General features: G+C 37.0%; 2 protein-coding genes across 3 annotated transcripts in view; both read right to left on the minus strand.

Moving 5' to 3' along the window:
• The window catches only part of LOC134648835 (nuclear cap-binding protein subunit 3-like), a 299,957-nt gene that overhangs the window by 277,941 nt on the left and 2,605 nt on the right, over window positions 1-19,411 (minus strand). The gene's annotated exons all lie outside the window — the stretch shown is intronic.
• The window catches only part of LOC134648825 (ecdysone-inducible protein E75), a 168,049-nt gene that overhangs the window by 63,305 nt on the left and 85,333 nt on the right, over window positions 1-19,411 (minus strand). Inside the window, exon 1 of one of the 2 annotated variants that reach the window (XM_063503395.1) lies at window positions 999-1,128. The exons of the other annotated variant lie outside the window; for it this stretch is intronic. Within the exon in view, the coding sequence (XP_063359465.1) occupies window positions 999-1,095 (97 nt within the window). The 5' untranslated portion in view covers window positions 1,096-1,128. Of the gene's footprint in view, window positions 1-998; window positions 1,129-19,411 lie in introns of those variants that run through there. 2 annotated transcript variants of the gene reach the window in all.

Genomic DNA, 19,411 nt, shown 5'->3' on the forward strand with positions numbered 1-19,411 from the left:
AAGTTTCGGCATTGATCTAGTTAGGTAATGAAGTGATTTCTTTTTTAGGCTTCAATTTTATTTGCGTTCGAACTGACACTAGACTAAGCGACAGTGCCAGTTGCACCATGCGCACTTGACAGACTGATCAACGTCACCCGGCGCGCCACGGCAGTTTACTATGAAACTTTCCATACAATAACATTTAGCGAACTCTTTAACGATGACAAACAGTTTGGTGCAACCGACCCTAAGACTACGCTTGCTAAGCAAAACCATTTTCGTTTTCATACATGTTACGTTAACATAGAGGTGTACGTGCGGCGCACCGCACGCCGTCGCGCGCTCGGCGCGGTGATTAGCGCCGTCGAATATAGCCGGGAAGGCCGAGGGCAACGAACTCTGCTTGACCCAGATCCCCGCCCGCGCCGCGCACCCCCGCGCCCGCCCGCCTCGTGTCGCAGGAAAGTGAAAAGGACGTTTATCCCTACCAGTACGGATATGATGGTCGTTCTTGTCTACGTGACAGCGTGATAAAACGGTGTCCGTCACTTTCTTTCCCACGGTGTTAAACAGTGACAGTTATTTTATCACGTGGATAAAGATGGATAAAGCTATCCATAATAGGCTGGCTGATATAGGTACTATTTTTCTACACTTTATGAATTAGTAATGAACACCAACTTTCGATTTTTGAAGTTATTCGCGCGTAATCGATTAAATCATGATGATTCATTTAAAATATATCTGGAAAATAATAGGAAAACTATCTTCAAATGTTACGTTTGAAGACACCCTTAGTTAAGCGACCTAATTAATATTAGTTGATAACAAAAATGGCGCGAAAATTTTACAGTTGAAGCAAGACATTCATCAGGAAGGACCACAAACAACGGTTAACATAACATATGATTCTACTATCAATATTGATGAGCACATTGTAACGTGTGACGTAATCGAAAAACAAAAGCCAGCTGAGTGGACGCGGGAACTTTTTTTACGGGTGATATAATTCTCACCTGCCAGGACCCTGCCGAGGAGGACATCGGCATCCGACGGCTGCTGGCAGGGCTCGTACTTGCGGCACTCGGTGACGGTCATGGCGGCGGGGATCATGCACGCGTGCGACCGGCGGCGGCGTGCGGCGCGAATGCGCCGTCAGCGACTCGAGCGGGGTGCCCGCCCCTAAGCCGCGCGCACAACACTAACTTTAGGGTTGATTGTTTTAAAATTGTATCTTAAAGTCTGTAAGATGACTTAAATTCTTGAGATCAAGAAGAGGAGTGTTGAAAATAAGCTTACCAGCCCTAGTAGCACGGTCGCATTTTTATCGTTTATCACCATGCCTGTCACGTTCTAACAAGTATGTAAGTGCGAAAGTGACGGGCATAGTGATAGTCGATAAAAATGGAACCGTGCTGAGCCCGATTAATAGCTCCTAACTATAGCCACGCTTAAAGTTAAGGGTTGTTTTAAAACAAGGTACCAACATTTCTCTATTTGCAATAAAATTAATATATTGTGTCGGAAACCATTTTTGTACATTCGTGTTTTATTAGGGCATTTATTTAAATACTTTGAATTGTTAATTTGTGATAGGTACTTGTAATCAATCAAAGTCTTAATTAAAAACTTGGGGATGATTGTTCGAAAACCAAACCTCGAAGAAGTCAAGAAGTACGAGTTCTCTCAACGTCACAAACTGCTTCGTTTTGTATGGACAACATTGTTCGGAAAAATACACCTTAACATATCATGCGGTAGGTATATTTTCCCGCAGTATACATCCCATCCCGATCCCGTGACCGACATACATGTGAAGTCAGAAACCATTAATAAAAACTTTGTATAAAACTGATACGGACTTTATTTTAGTTTAATCCAGTAGCATATTTTTAAAGAGGTAAACCAGCATATTTGTACATTGATGTATACGCTTAATACGAAAATCTTGACAGGTCCCACGCAGGTAGCCGTCACGGAGTAAGGACACTTTTAATGTTAAAAAGTAAAAAATAAGGTTCCGAATAGATAAACAAAGGATTCAAATTTAATTGATTGGAAACATGTAGGTACGCAAGTTCATAATATTATACTTTGCATTAAAAAAATGTATCTGAAGAGGCATTTATTTTATCAGCTACGAGCGAAGTAACGTATCAGAGGGTTTACCGCGAACCACGTTCGACGTGTTGCCTCCCTGTCACACTTACGTACGAATTTACAAGTGCGACAGAGAGGCAACACGTTGAACGTGGTTCGCGGTAGGCCCTCAGAGATCTAAACTCGATAAGCAGCGAAAAGCCGCAGGCACGCACGCAGCGGAATGGAAAAGTTTCGTAGCACATCGCGGCCGCTTTTCCGGGGGTCGCGCCGCTACGAGCGCTACGGCGCGGCGTAGCAGCCACTGACGCGCAGGAATTCAGACATCAGTATTCCATTTGTTTCGATAAAAACAGGCCAATTCGAGTTTTAGTTATTAGATTTGTTTCCAACATGATACTGACAGATCAGTAAATAACTGAAATGCGAATTGGCCTGTAAGTTGACAGAAATAATAACTCAATAGATACTAATAAATTTGTATAATTTATTTTAGTCTAAGTAATGTGTGTCAGTGCATTGTACCTACTTGCATATATGTAGTTGTATAATAGACACGCAACCAACACATTTTTAATTGACATTGTATTGAGAATCTTATTAATTTAACCACATATTGAAATTTTTATTTAATTTGTCAAAAAAAATGTTCTAGATACAACTTTTGACTAATAAATCTTGTTGTAGAAATCTATTCATGTTCTTATTATCAGTCCGATATTCAATGTAAAATTATATTTAATATCTGGGAGACCGAGCTTTGCTCGGAAAACATATAAAAACTAAAATTGCGCGTTTTCACAGAGATTTATATTTATGACAGACCATCATTATTAATCTTTTGTGCATACGTTAGTTGTAACTTTTATTTTAAGGTCCACATTTTATAATACAAATAATATCCCAAAAAACAAAAGCTATGGATGTTCGCTCTAACGAGACAATTCTAAATAGCTATCTAAGTATGTATTTCTTCTAAGATGTCGGCTTACCAGCTAAATTTTATATTAAATATGGGCTAAACAACAATCGCTGTCAACGACCATCGGAAGCCAACACAACCCACTGATCTGGAAACCTAAATCTAGAATTGGCGAATCGGTCGGAGCAGTTTTTAGGCCAAGGCGGCCAATTATGCCGCCAGGAGACCAGCCATGACTTCGGCTACTTTACGAGACGAGAGAATCGTAACGGTCCAGAATTAGCCGCAATTAATCGCTGTAGTAATCGAACGTGAGGTGAACTGAGCTGTATATTTTGACAATTTATCGGGGTTGCAGTGATCTTGATGATCGAATTATGCAACCCGGACAAGCTACATAAAAACCTAGGTTGTATGATGTTATTTTAATGCCGATAGCAGAGTTTTAGTTACGGAAAATTTGACTTTGATGGAAAGATAAACAAGATGTGGACGAGTTATTTGGACATGGTAAAAGAAAACTTTTCTTGTTCCATAAGTTAATATATTTAATCGACGCGATGAACGTGACCAAGATGGGCGCGTTTTCTCATGAACATGTATATATAGTTTCTACGCTAGCTGAGTTAATACTACTAATAGTTATATCTGTAAGTTTACCTTTTTAAGTAAACAAATGATTCTAAGTAAAACAAAGCCTACAAAAGTGTCCTTACTCGCTGCGTTTGTTCAACTTACTCACGTGATCAATACATGCAATAGATCATCTCGACATGTAAGGAGCGCGGCGCTGAGTGTGCCAAATAGGTTTATTACACCCATCAATCATATGCAACATTAGCAGATTGTTATCAGTCCTCAAAAAACTCTTCTTCATCGTGTCATTTCGATAGATACCAAAGGAATAAAATCGAACACAAATGTCAGATCGAGAGTGGCAGGCTCGACAGGGCTCGACTGAGCCTGAAGATGGGTAACGGTTGGCATGTAGAAATGTAACATTTATATGCTCTTGTCAGCATTGTTCTTGACTGCTTGTAGTGTCCGAGTCTTAATCATGATCTAACGTCAATTTCACAACTATTTGTGAAAAGTGCACACTTTCTCGCCATTTCGAGTGGCCTTCGAATAAGCTAAATAGATTCGCATTGATGTTGCTCAGTTTAATATTCGATCGATTTCAATTATTAGTTTTCTAGATTAGTCCATATAATTTTGATGTTTCATTGTGAATTATGTTAAATTATTTTAATTTCATAAAATCGGGCCCTAGTGACATACAGTTTAAATTGATGATTAGTGACTAACTTCTATTCTATTCTATACCTAAAGCAATTGAACGGAACCTATGACCCAGTTAGTAAGATTAATTGTACTAGCCTTGGAAGTGCAGAACAGTCATTGCTGTTATTGACTATTATTATTGAGACGTTATGTCACCATGCGTTATCGGGCTCAATTGTGCCTTTGTTTTACCGGAGATGAACAAGTATGGTTGCCTATTTCTAAGAATAATAAGGAAAAGTAATTAAGGTTCTAAGCCATTACAGTTTTCCCATATTATGGAGCTACCGGTAAATATCACGTATTCCTATTTGTCCCCGCCATTGTCTATTCATATGGATCATTAATTAAGTTCCAAGAAAAACATTGGTAAATACATGTCGGGGTTGAACCTATGACCTCCGGCTTAAAAGTCGCGCGCCTTATCTCTCCAATACAGGCACACGCAAAAAAGTTTAGGTAACCTTATAGTAGTGGTTAATAATAATTAATAATAAAGCCATTTATTCCATATTTTTCATAAAGTTATACATTTTACAGTTTTTGTTAGTAAGTTGTAGTAAATGGACCCCTTCTGGGTAAAGGCCTCCTCCGTCCTCTTCCATGCCTCCCTGTCCTTGTCTAACTGTATCCAGTCGGTTCCTGTGACTTGTGTGATACCATCAGCCCACCGTGTTATTGGTCGACCTGGATTCCTTTTTCCAATTGGTCCTCAACGTGTGGTTTCTATAGTCCATCTTCTGTCTTTGAGTCGTGAGATATGTCCAGCCCAGTGGTTATGAAAAATTTATTGTTTGTGGCTCCTTTCTCATTTTGTTGTCTTAAGACTAAAACAGTGAACTTTAACTATCTATTCCGATTTACAAGATTGTTTATTTTTCAAGCCCCGTCAGTCATTTTCTTTTCCCATTTCGACATACTTATTTCACATACAATAAGTACAAGTACAGCATATGCAACATAGGTCAGAGCTCGGGTTAAGCTCGAGCCGGGGCAGCGATGACGTCAGCGCAGGTCGTCGACCCCACCCTCGCCATCCTCGTTCCACATTCATCCAGCAACCAACTCCATATGTATATTATAGGTAGGTACAGACTGGCACCGAACTTTAAATTATCACGATACGAAGGTACCGCGATTGCATGCTGCATGGAAGGTTTAATATACTTGATACTCTGCCGTATTCGAACTTCAAGATATTCACAAGAGACGACACGTACTAGATCCATTCTAGATACGTTATAGTTTAGATTTCAACTAGTTCTCTTTTGCAGCGCAATTCGGGCAACCAATGTCACTTTTACGTTAGATAGAGTTAGATATCTATTAGATGTGAATTGGATCTCTAAGTCATATTTTGTGGAAATCGTTCAAGAGTATCTCCAGAATCGCGCAAATGTCAAATTTGACAGGTTAGATCTTAAACATATCGTTATCGTATCTTGGATTCTTGGCGATGTCTAAAAGATATCTAACAGATGTCTATTTCAAAATCCGAATCGGGCCCACTGTCTAATATAATCTGAAGTACATCGACAGTTGTTTATAAACAATTTCGCGAAACCGACATGATTTCATGAAAACACAAATGAGAAGTCGTATAATAATCGAAATTACAGTTAGCTTTATTGATTAAGAGTTTTAGTTCGTTTTACTTATTGATACCACAAACAATGCGGCTTTCTGTCAACCCCAAATAATTTAAATATTATATGATGAAATTGTAAACAATACATAAAATCTTAAATATGAACTCGAAAGATCCTTTAGGGTAACTAAGTACTTATCAAAATAGTTATAAAAATATTGCATTCTCTAAAGTACGCCATGCTATGTTCATATTGAATTGTTAATATGTTAGTACGCATGCGTGTTCTGAACTGCAAGGGGCCCACTGATTAACAGTCCGCCGGACGATATCGGCCTTTCAGTTAAAACAAAAAGTTGACAGCTCCGAACAACTGACAGGCCGATCCCGTCCGGCGGACTGGTAATCAGTGGGCCCCTTAAGATGTAACATTATCATATTTTTGAATTTTAGGAATATGCTAAGAAATGCAATACTCCACCTAGTAATGCTAAGTTCGTCATCAATGCCATCATTCAGCAAAACTACAAAAACAAAATTGTAGAGTGACCAAGATTCGTAACAGTGTCAGAATATTAATTAAGCTAGCCTGAACACAAAATAAATACAAGTACCTTAACTAAAGTCTATTTTTTTATTCGGTAGACTAAAATGACATTTCATAGTATGAAATGACGTTTTATGTTCATACTATGAACTGTCATTTCAGTCTACCGAATAAAAAAATAGACTTTAACTAACTTGCAAATTTACTTAAGTAAGTTAAGGCTTTGTGTAAAAATTGAAATGTTACCTACCTGAATAAATTTAAAGTGTATTATTTTCTACTCTATTCAAGTAAATTATAAGCCCCCAGCCTTCGTAAAAACTAGTGCCCACGCCAATCACTGGGATTAGTTGCCAAGCGGACCCCAGGCTCCCATGAGCCGTGGCAAAAATGCGGGGATAACGCGAGGAAGATGATGGTTGGATCTAATAAGACTAATAACAAGGACTTAAACATAAAATTCCCCATGAGTGTCATATTATACTGATATGTCAAGGTTCCACGATAGCCCATAAATTTTTTTATTCCACCGTACAAACGAAGGAACAAGTAGCCACGAGTAAGCCTTATCTCAATGCGGTAAAGTTTAGATTCTAACAGGCAAAATACTAAGTCTTCGCGAACAAACATTTTTAAGCTTTGTGGATTGTGTGATATTTATACCTAAATCTACAATATATAATCCTTTCATGTGAAATTAATTGTTATCGCAGTAGGTATAACAATATTTTGACATAAGAATCTATACAAAAATGTGTTGTTTATACTCGTATACATATGATAGTACCTACTCAAAAACAACGAAAAAGTAATAATAATATCTAATGTGTATTATTGTGTTGATTTGTTCAGCCTTTAGATGTCATTTATTTGTTAATTTATCTACTTGTTATAATATAGTAGGTAATTCAATATATGTATTGCCAAATAAATACCGTGTAGATAAAGACAACGCACAGCCTAAATAAAAACGTGCTATTATAATGGCTATTATGTACCTACTACGAGTATACAAGGTATTTAAGGTAAAAAAAATTGAAAACACATCGAGAAGGGTCTCCTCTTAAATACTGGAACTAAATCGAATACAGAATGTTCTTACACTGTTGTAGTACACGGTTCAGTTGTTATATATCTGTGTAATTCGTGCATTAAAATATATTACTACCTACATACAAATCCGTAAAGTTGTCATTAACATTAATAAAGTCGGTGTGCCCTTGAGAGACCGCTGCCACCAGTTACGACCTGTGTTTAACCGTGACGACCTGAAAACTGTGGATTCTACGAATGCATTACCAAAATATTTGTAAACAGAAATCTGTTTCTGTGCCAACGGCAGCGATGTAATACATAATACCTATGTATCGTGTACAGAGATGTGACTTATTTGAAATACTTGTATTTAAAATGCAAATACAAAATGCAAAATACCTATTTTGTATTTTGTATTTAAATACCTTTTGAAGAAAACTATTTTGTATTTTATTTGAAATAGTTTTTGTGACCTATTTTCTATTTTCAAAATACAAAATACTTTATAGCAGGTAATGTAGGTAGGAGTTACAACCTCTTCTGATCTTACAATCCTGGCAACTCTCTCATTCTTTTAACATGGAACTCTGTTTAGTAACGTCGCACATGATCACAAGTGTAGCGAGTGGTTAAAAAAGGGGAATCTTGAGTGTTACGAGGGTTTCAAGGTACGAGAGGAGAACAAACTTTTCTGCCCTGATGAAACACAAACGAGACGTTTTTATCACACTAACGAGAGGCATTATACTAGCTGTAAAACATAACAAATCTAAATTAATGCTTTTAAAAATTGTCCGTTATAAACCATCATCCATCGGATCCATCCTTCCGGTTAATATGAGCAAACAACTAGAAATTTGCACTTTAGATAGAGGACTGATTGACACACTGTTTTCAAAGAATAAAGAGAGTCTTTTCAATTCGGATATTCTGAGTAATACTTTTTAATTCAGACTAGGTATTCACTATTCAGAGTACCTTTTATCGCAAAGTATTTGTATTTTTAAAAAGTATTTTGAAAATACCTTTTTCGTATTTTGTATTTTAAATACAAATTCAAAAACTATTTTGTATTTTGTATTTGAAATAGTATATCAAGGAAGTATTTGTAGTTTGTATTTAAATACTTTTTATAAAGTATTTTTCACATCTCTGATCGTGTATGAGTGCTTGCTCAGTGTATAGTACCTAGCTTGAAAACATGTTTGAGGAAATAGTGCAATCCCATCAAAAACATTACATGTCAAAAGGTGCAAGTCTCGCAACGCTTCTACTACAAAAAAAGTTTTGAGATGTATAATGTGCCTCCTTGTTTTGCTCGACTTGGCGGGGGCACTGCCGTGCCCCCAGATCCTTACATGACGGAACTGCCTAGCACGGCCGACATTTGGTCAGTGAATTCCTAGATTTTAATACACAATCACGCATCTTCTTATCCCCAGGATTTTTAGATATAGCCTGTCCGCTTTTCTAAGATCAAGTACGCACTAGTAGAGCCACAGAATAAATAAGTATAGCCTGACCAGTAATATATGATAATTGTCAAGAGGGCGCTGTTATTCTCATGTATAGGGTGACAATTCAGTATAGTATGAAAAAATTAGTTCCAGTGAAATTCCGCAACATGGCGCACCCTCAATAGATCCTGGTTCACCTATAGCTAAGTAACTAACTAAGTACAGAAGACTCACTCTCTAACAAAACGCGTCTATTACGATCAGCACAGATATGGCCGCTAGGTGGCGACAGCGCCACGCGCGGCTTATGGCTTTCCCCAAAATTGGGGCCGAACGGATGTACTTTTAGCTACCTGTAGCAAAGCGACGAAATCGCGGAGTGAGCCACGCCTGGTAGAGCCTGTGCGGAAAGAGAAGAGTCGTGAAATATATGGGATCCAATACATTCTGCACAGACTTTAAGACTATGGCGAACTTAATCTTAGAAAATTGGACAGGCTATACCTATTAATTATATTTGAGTAGCTCTTTTATTTCATATACTTAGTCATCATCATCATCTTCCTCGCGTTGTCCCGGCATTTTGCCACGGCTGCTGGGAGCCTGGGGTCTGGGGACAGACTGTAGATACGTCATTTAGTATGTTTTTAAACTTTATAACACATCTATGTTTGTGTAACCAAATAATAGTTATTAAGTATTCTTATTCAATCGCTAATCACTTTCACCTTCATTCAACGACAAACATACAACCGGTCAGCTTGTTTAACCGCAGTTGACAACACTCTTATGCATGAAGTTGTCCAATAGATACATAATTAAAACTAAACAGGCTCAGGACAGGGCTGACGAGGTTCTTGAACTCCGCGTCGAAAGTGGACCATAATGGCCCACCACTTTCATTTTCACGCAACTCTCACCGACGCAAGTTGAGATCGAAAGTGTACTACTTTTGCGGCTGCGTGCGCGCAGCCCCACCAGTCCCACCACCCCCCTCCCCCTCGATACAACTTTCCTACCTCGGTCGCGCTTTCTTCTGAGAGCATCACTTGTGCAATTCGCTTTCTAATCGCATTGTGATCTCTTGTGACTGAGGCTACACATAACCTCGTTGCTCTACTTTCTTACAATGATGACCATTCTACGAGTATTTTAATTTGCAGACACATGAAAGAGGAGTCTTCAGCAATGCTCAGGTTTGAGAGCAGCGATACAACCATAGCGTTTCCAATTAATGAACTACAATCACTCAATCGTAACTGGGTGTTTAATTGGTCTATTATTTCAGTATTTGCATCTTATTAGCATTGAATTATCTTTCAAGCCGCCAAGTGCAATAATTGGGCAAAAAACAAAATGATTAATAGGAGTTTAAAAACCGGACCTTTAAATTTGTAAATATTTATATATCTGGCCTCATTGTATATTTAACCACAGGGTAAACAAACAAAGGATATAGCTTTTAACGACTAGGTAATAAACAGTGCATAACTAAATGAGTTCCATTCCGTGTGCCATGTTGTTTATTATAACATTTGAGTTTACTGTGCCGTAAACGAAATGATAACTGGAGGTTAACATCACTAATGCATTTATAGACAAAACAATTAAGGCAACGAGGGTACCAACACGGATTTAGACCAAACTAAGGATAACATTCCATTTCTGACCGCAGCTGCACTACTGGTACTGAACGCGTCGCTGTTACTGTCAATTTCCATAGTAAAATGAACAGTAGTGCAGCTGCGGTTGGAAATGGACTGTCAGTCTGTCACCTTAATTCGTAGAACCGGTATTTGAGTTAAAGCCGTGCCTCCATTTGAGCGGCCCGAGAGCAAGCGTCACTGAACTATTTATCAAAACATTTCTATCAATACGACCATTTGAGATAAGGGGCCCGATTCGGATTTTGAAATAGACATCTATTAGATATCTTTTAGACATCACCAAGATACGATAACGATATGTTTAAGATCTAACCTGTCAAATTTGACATTTCTGTGATTCTGGAGATACTCTTGAACGATTTCCACAAGACATGACTTAGTGATTCAATTCACATCTAATAGATATCTAACTCTGTCTAACGTAAAAGTGACATTGGTTGCCCGAATTGGGCTGCAAAAGAGAACTAGTTGATATCTAAACTATAACGTATTTAGAATGGATCTAGTACGTGTCGTGTCTTGTGAATATCTTGAAGTTCGAATACGGCAGAAGATGTGTGTGACGTTAACTAGTACTATATTTATTACAAATTATAATATGAATAGACCCGTCTTAGTGTTTATAAAAAAAATATATGTATGTGAAACTGTATAGATAGTTATACAGTTTCACAATACAATAATGTAGCAAACAAAATTGCAACATAAAAAGTATGTGTGGTGAATATTGAAAATATATCACATGATTCCCTTTGCAAATTAATTCTGGACACAGTATTGGTAATATAACTTAACGACGATAATAATGCATCTGGCTGATCTGGGTCAGCTTCGTGCCCTTTCACGAGGCAAAACGCAAGGGAAATGAAGGACTAATTGCTTGCATTAATATTGCTTAAACAGAATAAAGAATAGCTCAATCATCTGTAATGATGTAAAATTTTATTTCAATAAATATCAATATCTGCATCTGTATCAAAGCATCTGCCTTTACTCCAGTCAGCATGATTGACTTAATTAATATGTGACGTGAGTGACCCGTTTAAAATAATTTTAAGTGCTTAATGGTTAATATTTATGTATTACCGGAATATTTTATACTAGCGACCCGCCCCGGCTACGTACGGGTTAACAAATTAAACATAAACTTGAATCACTCTATCTATTAAAAAGCGGCCAAGTGCGAGTCGGACTCGCCCATGAAGGGTTCCGTATTTAGGCGATTTATGACGTATTAAAAAAAACTACTTGCTAGATCTCGTTCAAACCAATTTTCGGTGGAAGTTTACATGGTAATGTACATCATATATTTATTTTAGTTTTATCATTCTCTTATTTTAGAAGTTAGGGGGGGGGGGACACACATTTTACCACTTTGGAAGTGTCTCTCGCGCAAACTATTCAGTTTAGAAAAAAATGATATTAGGAACCTCAATATCATTTTTGAAGACCTATCCATAGATACCCCACACGTATGGGTTTGATGAAAAAAAAAAATTTGAGTTTCAGTTCGAAGTATGGGGAACCCCAAAAATTAATTGTTTTTTTTTCTATTTTTGTGTGAAAATCTTAATGCGGTTCACAGAATACATCTACTTACCAAGTTTCAACAGTATAGTTCTTATAGTTTCGGAGAAAAGTGGCTGTGACATACGGACGGACAGACAGACGGACAGACAGACAGACATGACGAATCTATAAGGGTTCCGTTTTTTGCCATTTGGCTACGGAACCCTAAAAAATCGCATCAAAATCTGTTGCGTAGTTTTAAAGATCTAAGCATACATAGGGACAGACAGACAGCGGGAAGCGACTTTGTTTTATACCGTGTAGTAATTATCTATTGTTTTGGTTTGTCCTATAAAATTTCATCCCCCAGATTTTATGGCAACTGAAAAACTAGTAAGTGATATCGATGTTTTTAACTACACCAACAAACCGGATCATAACATTAAACAAAAGTTAACAAACAGTCGTGTAAAAAGTAGCCGACGCGCGTGGAACAGTTACGTCTTCACACAAAAGTTATTGTGCTTCACACATGTAACACGGTGTTAAATGCACTGCTATTCAGTGGGTCACGTGACAACACGTAACATTGGCTGTCGGCCATATTCGAACTTTAAGATACGTCAAATACTAAACGATATGGATTGGATATGTCAGTGTCAAACAAGTGTCAAAAGTGACGCGTTTGTTTGAAGAAACGTCACTTTTGACACTTGTTTGACACTGTCATATCTATTCCATATCGTTTCAATCTCTAGTATTTGACGTATCTTAAAGTTCGAATATGGTCGTGTGTTGGTTACATCGCATTTGCGTCTATAACTACGGCGTTTCCCAATACTATCCCGTATAATGTTCTACTACATTAAAAGGTCGTATAAACGTGTCCCAATAGAGTTTCATAAGATTTATTAGAATAAAGTTGTACTATACAGGTCATGGAGGGTCCGTATTCGATGTAAATGAACCATTTTCTTCCGGGACAATCACATTGCATGCATATGCATGTTTATTGTGTGACACAGGAAATGACTTGTATAAGTGAACCAGTTCACTTTTGTCATGGGTAACGGGACTTTATCCAGCTCTTGGGGTCGTTTGCATAAACGTATGTAGGTATACTATACAAATATATAAAATTGTTATTAACCGACGAAAAACACGGAGAAGGTTCTCTCTCTCTCTCTTTTTTTTTTAAATTTTTTATGTATGACCACGCATAACTTTTTACAGAGTAGTTCGATTTTGATAATTCTTTTTTTATTGGAAAGGGTATATACCATATACCCCGAAGTTGGTCCCATATAAATTTGGAAAAATCCAACCTAAGGGTAGGAAAATAGGGGATGATTGATCTTTCACTCACCGATTGTAACGTATGACCATGCATAACTTTTTACAGAGTAGTCCAATTTTTTTCATTCATGTGTCGCGCTCTTAACAATGCGTTAAAACTAAACATGGAAAAATAAAAACTTTTTACAAAAAAAATAAAACCGACTTCATAAAGGATGAAATAAAATATTCTCCTTTTTGAAGTCTATGCGTTACCAACTGATATGTTTGAAGTCGGTGCCAAGCCAAGTAGTAACAACTAATCAGAAATAATCAGCCAACTAACCAGAGTTAATAAACCAGTCAAAAATAATCAGCTTTATGGCTATAAATCCCATTTTTGACTGGTATTGTTACTACTTGGCTTGGCACCGACTTCAAACATATCAGTTGGTAACGCATAGACTTCAAAAAGGAGAATATTTTATTTCATCCTTTTTGAAGTCGGTTTTTTTATTAATGACACTTTGTTTTCAGTTTCTCCTCGGTGTCCAATGTTTACAAAACTTTTTCGAAAAATTACAAAGCTGCAAATTAATTCGTTTCGGGATTCCAAATCGTATTTCGTTTTTATAAAGGGTTGGGCCTGTAACACGAGCAAATAATTTAAACACTACTCCTCAAACGATGACATTTTTATTCAATATCTTTTAAAAACTAAAAAGTCTTTCGATTTCCTATTTTTCATACAAATTAAATATTACCGGGTCAAACAGGAAACTGTGTTCACGTCTTTCCTGTAGACATACTCAAAAGTTAAGGGCTATAAAGGTTAATTTTCTTATTTAACCCTTTATCCACAAGGTACTTATTTTTATTTGAATACCGAAGTATGATAAAATCTTTACCATACTTAGGTATGACATGCCCACAAGCTGTTAACTATTGTCCACAGGAGAGAAAACTTGTGTGTTCGTCAAAACTGTAAATTTTGGGTATGTCTACAGGATAGACGTGAACACAGTTTCGTGTTTGACCCTACCTTCAATGTGGCGTACATTTGTATCATTGTAATATACGTTGCTTGTCACAGTTGTCACACATTAAAGCTAACAAAATTTGCAATACATTGCGTCTTAGAATAAACTTTAGTGTTCTAAAAATCAAAATACAAGTTATTTTTAAAAGTCGCTCAACAAATGTTGGTCAGTTTGAGGAGTTCGCACATTTAATTATTTATCTCCACGATAAACGATCAGTTGGTTTGTGACAAATGCAAACAGCAACACTCCTATAGTGGAATTATTCTTATTTGCATTATATAACACATTATGACTGACATATATATATAGAGATGTAACTAACCCAAATCGATTGTCACAGCAAGCGATTACGATTGGATGGCACCTAGACTGAGGTATCGAATTGTGACGTTTAATGAATTTTTATTTGAGATTTAAATAAAGCTAGAATTATACGGTTAATAAATAATAATAAGAAGATATAATAAATGTAATAATGCTTTGTTATAAATATCTAATAACTATTGTAATATGAATGATTTATAACAAAATTTACCTAAATTTAATAATGTTTAAAAATTAGACGTTTAAAATGTATATTTTATGAATAAAACATTGAATTGAATTGAATTGTTGCGACCTACAATGAAAAATGTATATCGATTTACTTAGACGACTACCGATTTATAACGGTGGTGTCTGGCCAACCCAAAATTTAAAAAAAAGACGTAGAACGTAAACGTTCGCAGTGCAATTGTCTTCCTTTGTCATTTCGATGTGCAAGATATTTTACGTTCTATTGCTGTTGTCAGTGTCATGTGTCAAATAATGCAAATACGAGTGCACAAAGTATAACTACATCCGTACGTGGACCTTATTACAAAAGGCATAAGGTTCACCGATGTACCTTAACAGTGTGGGCGATAGTACACTTCTATACTAATTCGAACGACAACAAAACAGTATTGAGTGGGTAACCCAAATGAAGATACTTCTGCTAAATGTATTAGCTTGACAAAACGTCCATAATAGTTTCTTAGAAAAAAATAATACCTACCGTCGACTTTTGGTACATGTTTTCCCCTGTTAATAGCTGTTATTACATCTACCCAATACCTACTTTTTTTATCTATAATATCTTTATCATATATTTATGTTTACACCATGATGCCAAAAACTTCGTATTGTTCGGTCTGCAGTTTTAATCACTTGATTCTTATCTGAACAGATTATACTTGCAGACCTCAGAAGTATGTCAGTGTTCAGGATGTAGGTTTTGAGCGCATGTCTATGTAGGTAAGTTTAGTATGTATGTCAAAACGTAACGAGGGCGCCTCCGCAATCGCCTCTTGTGTTTGTAGGTTGTCCTCGCGGTCTCGACTGCAGGATGATTCGTTTTACAATCAAAAGCCACGGAAACTTAATGATGTAATGCGGTAGTAATAAAAATATAATATCGTTTAAAATTAACTAAGTATACTCGACTCGTAGCAGCGCATGTGGTGTGAGAAAACTAAAAGCGAATCTCGCGACACTCGTGAAAAAAAAACTTGTGTGAGTTCAAAATTTCTAATCATTTGAAATTGAATAACTATGTCCCATAATTGTCACAGTCGCGCAAACGTTTATATTTTTACTTGCAAACTCCTAGACAGTACTATTAGTAGATGTAATAAATATATTGTATATTTTCTTTATAATAACGGAACGGCGGGCTTGATTCAATACGAATGGTACTCAATATAAAAGTAACGGCTGCGGTGACGATGGCCGTAAAGAATAATCTATTTTACGACTTCAAAAACCGATCGTAACTTTACGACGAGTGCATTCATATGCCATGTTTAAAACACTGTTAATCTTTATATTCTACCAATAACATATGTATTCGCATACATTATCGTTTTACGATTTGGCGCGAACGTCACAAACCCGTATTTCTCCAAATGTTATCAGCAACTCATGTCACCAGGATAAGTCGGTTAGTAGTGTTTTTTTATATTCCCGTTTTCAGTGTAAGTATAATCCTACATACTAGAACAAATTAAATTATTTTCAGAAAATATTCTCAATATTATATTCTTAATATTATATTTTTTCTGAGTATATGACATTTATTTCAGTTTATAAGTATAATTCTACTTATCTTGAACTAGGTTGTGTCCAATATTACGGGCAACAGAACAAATATTTTAAATTTATTTTTTGTATTACTAATTCTAATTTTGAGAATGCGACTAAAAGCATACGTCAATCACGGCAGTTCTATTTTTATGACAAGTTCCTCATTCCTGCCGCACCAGCGCGGTGTCAGAGTTTTGAGGCCGTCTTTAATCTGCTCTTCGTCACGCTATAAAGACATTAAACACATCTATCATATATATGTATAACAAAAATACTATTAACATATGTTCATAGGTAAAATTCAGTAGATATTAATCAAAAAACACGTACTGCCGTATTCGAACTTCAAGATATTCACAAGAGACGACACGTACGAGATACATTCTAGATACGTTATAGTTTAGATTTCAATAAGTTCTCTTTTGCAGCGCAATTCGAGCAACCTATGTCACTTTTACGTTAGATAGAGTTAGATATCTATTAGATGTGAATTGGATCTCTAAGCCATATATTGTGGAAATCGTTCAAGAGTATCTTCAGAATCGCGCAAATGTCAAATTTGACAGGTTAGATCTTAAACATATCGTTATCGTATCTTGGCGATGTCTAAAATATATCTAACAGATGTCTATTTCAAAATCCGAATCGGGCCCCTAGTCGTTTCAGTTACTTTACTTACATAGCCTTTCAAAGAAATATATTCGTACCTATATATTTTTGATTGTAAATATGTACAATATTTACAATCGAAATGAATGTCCTCCGTTTTTCGATATTCGGTTAAAAACGTAAAGCTGAGCATGAAACGGATGGTTTCGTGGTAAACTACATGTTCAGACCTAGCACGTATGACTAACACAAATTTCCATACATATATGTATGTTCGAAATGAAAAGTAAGAGGCTCATTCGCTGGGGCCTTGATCGCACTGAATTGGCAATATCCTGGAGCCGCGAGAAGCCCGATTGGCGAAACCTTGCGACCTGCAAAAGTCGGTCGGTGAACTCCACAAGGCCGCACCGCGACCGCTTTCTTTGTTGCTGATAGGTATTGCAACACCGGGCTTGGATCACTTTATTACGAGTATACCTCCACGCGTCTGAATAACAATGTTCGTCTCACTTACTGTGACCCATTTTCGGGACGTGATATGTTTCTGGATTTTACCCCAGATTAGGAATCTGTATGCACAACATAAAAACAAACAACATAAAAACAAGTTTATAAATATAGTATAGAGGTAAGTCGTCGACATGGTTTACAATTGTGATGGAGCAATTTATATTAACAAACATCACCCACTGGAGATCGACCTTTTTAAAAAAACACATACGCTCGATATTTGTTACTCCGTTACTTTGAGTAAAAAGAATGAAAAAAGAAATAATTGCTGTTATTAAACGTTAACTTTTTTAAGCCATCAGCACGGCTAGCACATGATGGGCGCGACAGTCGACAGGCGAGAAAATGCCGCGACATAGAGCTCTCTCGCGAATCGGTAGCATAAGAGCCGCGCGACAACCCGCTGTCTCGCGGACAAATGTCAAAGCGACATAATTTTGTCGTTTGACAGTTCCACGCGGGATACTCTCGAAAATCGTAGCACGAGTGTACTATGGGAGACAAAATGTCCCGCGTTTGAACGTCAAAATGAGAGAAATTGTCTTCGAGGCTAGAGGGTCGCGACTAGGGTTTGCTCCCGGTACTGAGTTTGGCGACAAGCGCATTTGGTCGAAGTTTTGTTGACTTTTGTTCTAAAAGAAAGATAATTTTCCATATTTTATATTTATTTCATACTACAACACTTTTTTGTTTAAGTATAATTTGAATCTTGAGTTTCATGATCATGCCATTAATATCAAAATTATTATATTTTTTCACAATGACTTGTTTGTTGTCTTAAGTTAAACGAAAATCCGACAGAAAAAAATCTAAGCCTAAGATTGTACGATCACGACCACATCAACAAAGCAAACCTTTGGTGGCGAATTTACTGGGGGATAATTAATAGAAACATAAATAATTGATACAAAAATATTACATTGCTAATCCGGGAAACAATTACGTGCTATCAATCAGTGCTAACCCGTTATATTTACACGCGTATTTTTACATGCAATTATTGTTGACAACCTATATTATGTCGCTCCTTAGGTGTTTCCATTCATTGTGGGATACCTATAAACAACACAATCCCGACCTGAATATTGCGATCAACCTCACTTATAATAAGTAAATGCAAAAGTAAATCTGTACCTATGTACAGTCAGCAGCAATAGTTGCTAAGCGGGCGAGGTGTTCAAAATGATCTTGACGCGACTTTATTGTTAAGAGAATAAGAGCGCGTCAAGGTAATTTTGAACACCACGCCCGCTTAGCAACTATTGCTGCTGACTATATGTTACCTCTTGACGCTTAATCCGCCGAACCGATTTAGACGAAATTTTGTGAAACAACATTCCACAAAGAATGCAAATAATGAATCTGGCAGCTCAACTCAAACTCCACCTCACAGAAGACCACAGCCGTAATACTTACTTTGTAGTGTACGAGTTGGTACTAGCCTAATCCTTAAGTTACGATTCCCACCGACCGGCTGGAGTTGGGCCGCGCCGGAATGCTTTTTCAGTGTACCTATTTACATAATGTGTGGCAGAAGCGATAGAATCCGTCCGGAGTCATCCGATCCGCAAGCAGCCGACCGGCTTTGGGCATACAAATGTGAAATGCGCTCCGACTCCGACGAATCGTACTTAAATCTGAGTACCTATCTCAAAAAGGTCAAAGTAAATAAAATCATTTAAAGTTTTTGGTAGTATTTATTTAAAAGTCACATTATTTGAGAAGTGTTATCAACACTCGACTGTCCTTGCACGGAGTAGGTTCCCAACTTGAGCCC

The sequence above is a fragment of the Cydia amplana genome, chromosome 6, assembly GCF_948474715.1.
Source record: "Cydia amplana chromosome 6, ilCydAmpl1.1, whole genome shotgun sequence".
Taxonomy (NCBI): domain Eukaryota; kingdom Metazoa; phylum Arthropoda; class Insecta; order Lepidoptera; family Tortricidae; genus Cydia; species Cydia amplana.